The sequence below is a fragment of the Sciurus vulgaris genome (assembly GCF_902686455.1).
Source record: "Sciurus vulgaris genome assembly, chromosome: 2".
NCBI lineage: Eukaryota > Metazoa > Chordata > Mammalia > Rodentia > Sciuridae > Sciurus > Sciurus vulgaris.
This window is the reverse complement of record NC_136462.1, coordinates 158,021,781-158,024,192: the sequence shown is the minus strand read 5'-3', so window position 1 is coordinate 158,024,192 and position 2,412 is coordinate 158,021,781. Positions and strand designations below refer to the sequence as shown.

Here is a 2,412-nt window from a genome sequence, read left to right as displayed (position 1 = left end):
TTTCTGAAGAATCTCCACACTGCTTTCCAGAGCGGCTGCACTAATTTGCATCCCCACCAGCAATGTATGCGTGTACCTTTTCCCCACATCCTCGCCAACACCTATTGTTGCTTGTATTCTTGATTGTAATGCACTTTAATGACTGCCTTCCCTTCTTTGTCTCTCAACCCTACTGATGTTTCCTGAGATCACCTTCCAAAACACTGTTTGCTTTTGGAGAAACCCAAACTAAGATGTTTTCATTTTACAGTTAAGAAAAAAATAAAAACCAGGAAGTAGATTACTTTGAGTGGGTGCTGTAACAAAACGATCCAAAAATATGCAATTTTCGGGCGCGGCGTTTCCTGTCTCCGGTGCACGGCTGCAGCGCGGGCCCGCGGCCAGACCCAGCCCCACCATGGCTTCAGCTCTGGACGAGCTGCAGAAAGATCTAGAAGAGGTAAAGGTATTGCTGGAAAAGACCACTAGGAAAAGAGTACGTGATGCCCTCACAGCAGAAAAAAACAAGATTGAGACAGAAATAAAGAACAAGATGCAACAGAAATCACAGAAGAAACCAGAACTTCTTGACAATGAAAAGCCAGATGCTGTGGTTGCTCCCATTACAACAGGATATACTGTGAAAATCAGTAATTATGGATGGGATCAGTCAGATAAGTTTGTGAAAATCTACATTACTCTAACGGGAGTTCATCAGGTTCCCACTGAGAATGTGCAGGTGCATTTCACAGAGAGGTCATTTGATCTTTTGGTAAAGAATCTAAATGGGAAGAGTTACTCCATGATTGTGAACAATCTCTTGAAACCGATCTCTGTGGAAGGCAGTTCAAAAAAAGTCAAGACTGATACAGTTCTTATCTTATGTAGAAAGAAAACAGAAAACATGCAGTGGGAATACTTGACTCAGGTTGAAAAGGAATGTAAAGAGAAAGAAAAGCCTTCATACGACACTGAAACAGATCCTAGTGAGGGATTAATGAATGTTCTAAAGAAAATTTATGAAGATGGAGATGATGATATGAAGCGAACCATTAATAAAGCCTGGGTGGAATCAAGAGAGAAGCAAGCCAAAGGAGATACAGAATTTTGAGACTTTTTAAAAAAAGTTTTTCTGGGAACTGTGATGTGGAAATATGGATGTGGAAATAAGGGAATGTTGGAGAGCTGCACATATAAATTTGATGTAACTATTTACACAGTAAAGGCAGTAAATTCTCCATTTATTTACTGGAGGATTTATTTAAATAAAATGTGCTTATTAAATACTTACTCCAAAAAAAAAATATGCAATTTTCAACCAAAATATAAATTTACTGGTCTCCACATCACAGTCCAGAGTGGAAAGGCAGGTTTGCTCCAGGAAATCATCGTGGCAACTCAGGTCATTCTGGGATGTTTTGCCATCCTCAATACATGACTTCTGTTAGCATCATTCCCAGAGAACAAGAAAGAAAAGAAAGTTACAAGTATGAGATAGTAAGTATGCACATCACTTCTGCTTGCATGCCACAGTGAGAACTTAGTCACATGGGTCACATATAGTTGCAAAGGAAGTTGGGAAATGTAGTTCAGCTGAGGAGCCCTGGGTCCCATAAGAAAAAAATTGATGAGAAGTGGTAGACAGGAGCGTGTGACACAGAGACATTAGGCAATTGCTCAGTTGCCTGCAGTTTTTCTGCCTACCACTGTTCTTTTCCTTCTGTTCTCACTGTGATTCCAATCAGACTGTAGGTCTCAAATGTCATGTTGTTGAGTCTACTGGATTGAACTTTCCAGCCAAAGCAAATAGCATAGGAGGCACATAGCCCCTATTACCTTTGTCCCTTCCTTTTAAGTAGGGCTAGCCAGTTTTACTGCTGGCCCATGTTGTCCCTTGGTACAGATTTAAAAATGACACCTTTCATCAAAGAATTGTACTGCTTTATACAATGACAATAGTGTGTAGGGTGCCGCTGAAGTTATATGAAGCTCAGCCTGCCTGATTGTAATCCTGGCCAGGATTGGGAAAGGAAAGAACCAAGAGGCTCACTGACATCCATATTGTACAGAGACATTTTACTGTTATATCTGAAGAACTTGGTCTTGTTTCTGTGGCTTCCAATTATCTGCAAACCAACAAAGCTGCTTCTTTTTGAACCCAGTATCAGGGATAGAGATGCTAGAAGGCTAAGTCCTGTTCATTTAAATATTAAAACAAAGGAAAATGGGAGCAGACAAGTTCATCTAAGTGAACCTGATCCATAACTTTTACTTGCTAACCTGTTTTTCTAATTCAATATTTTATAGAGTTGGATTTAAACTGGCTACATATGTAGTAATTGTATTTTCTTTAAGGACAATGGGAGTAAATGAATTGGTAGAATTTGTTTAATAGCTCTGCACTGCTCATATCTATCAAATTTAAAATAAAAT

The 2,412-nt window shown here is 39.4% G+C and overlaps 1 protein-coding gene across 1 annotated transcript; it reads left to right on the top strand.

Annotated features, from left to right (window-relative positions):
* Positions 1–337: 337 nt before the first annotated feature.
* LOC306655580 (calcyclin-binding protein-like) lies at positions 338–1,268 on the top strand. Its single transcript, XM_079130144.1, has one exon. The coding sequence runs from the start codon at positions 398–400 to the stop codon at positions 1,088–1,090; it is 693 nt and encodes a 230-aa protein (XP_078986270.1). The 5' UTR covers positions 338–397; the 3' UTR covers positions 1,091–1,268.
* Positions 1,269–2,412: the final 1,144 nt, after the last annotated feature.

Coding starts and splice junctions, on each gene's coding strand:
- LOC306655580 (XM_079130144.1), top strand. CDS start 398: ATGGCTTCAGCTCTGGACGAGCTGCAGAAAGATCTAGAAGAGGTAAAG.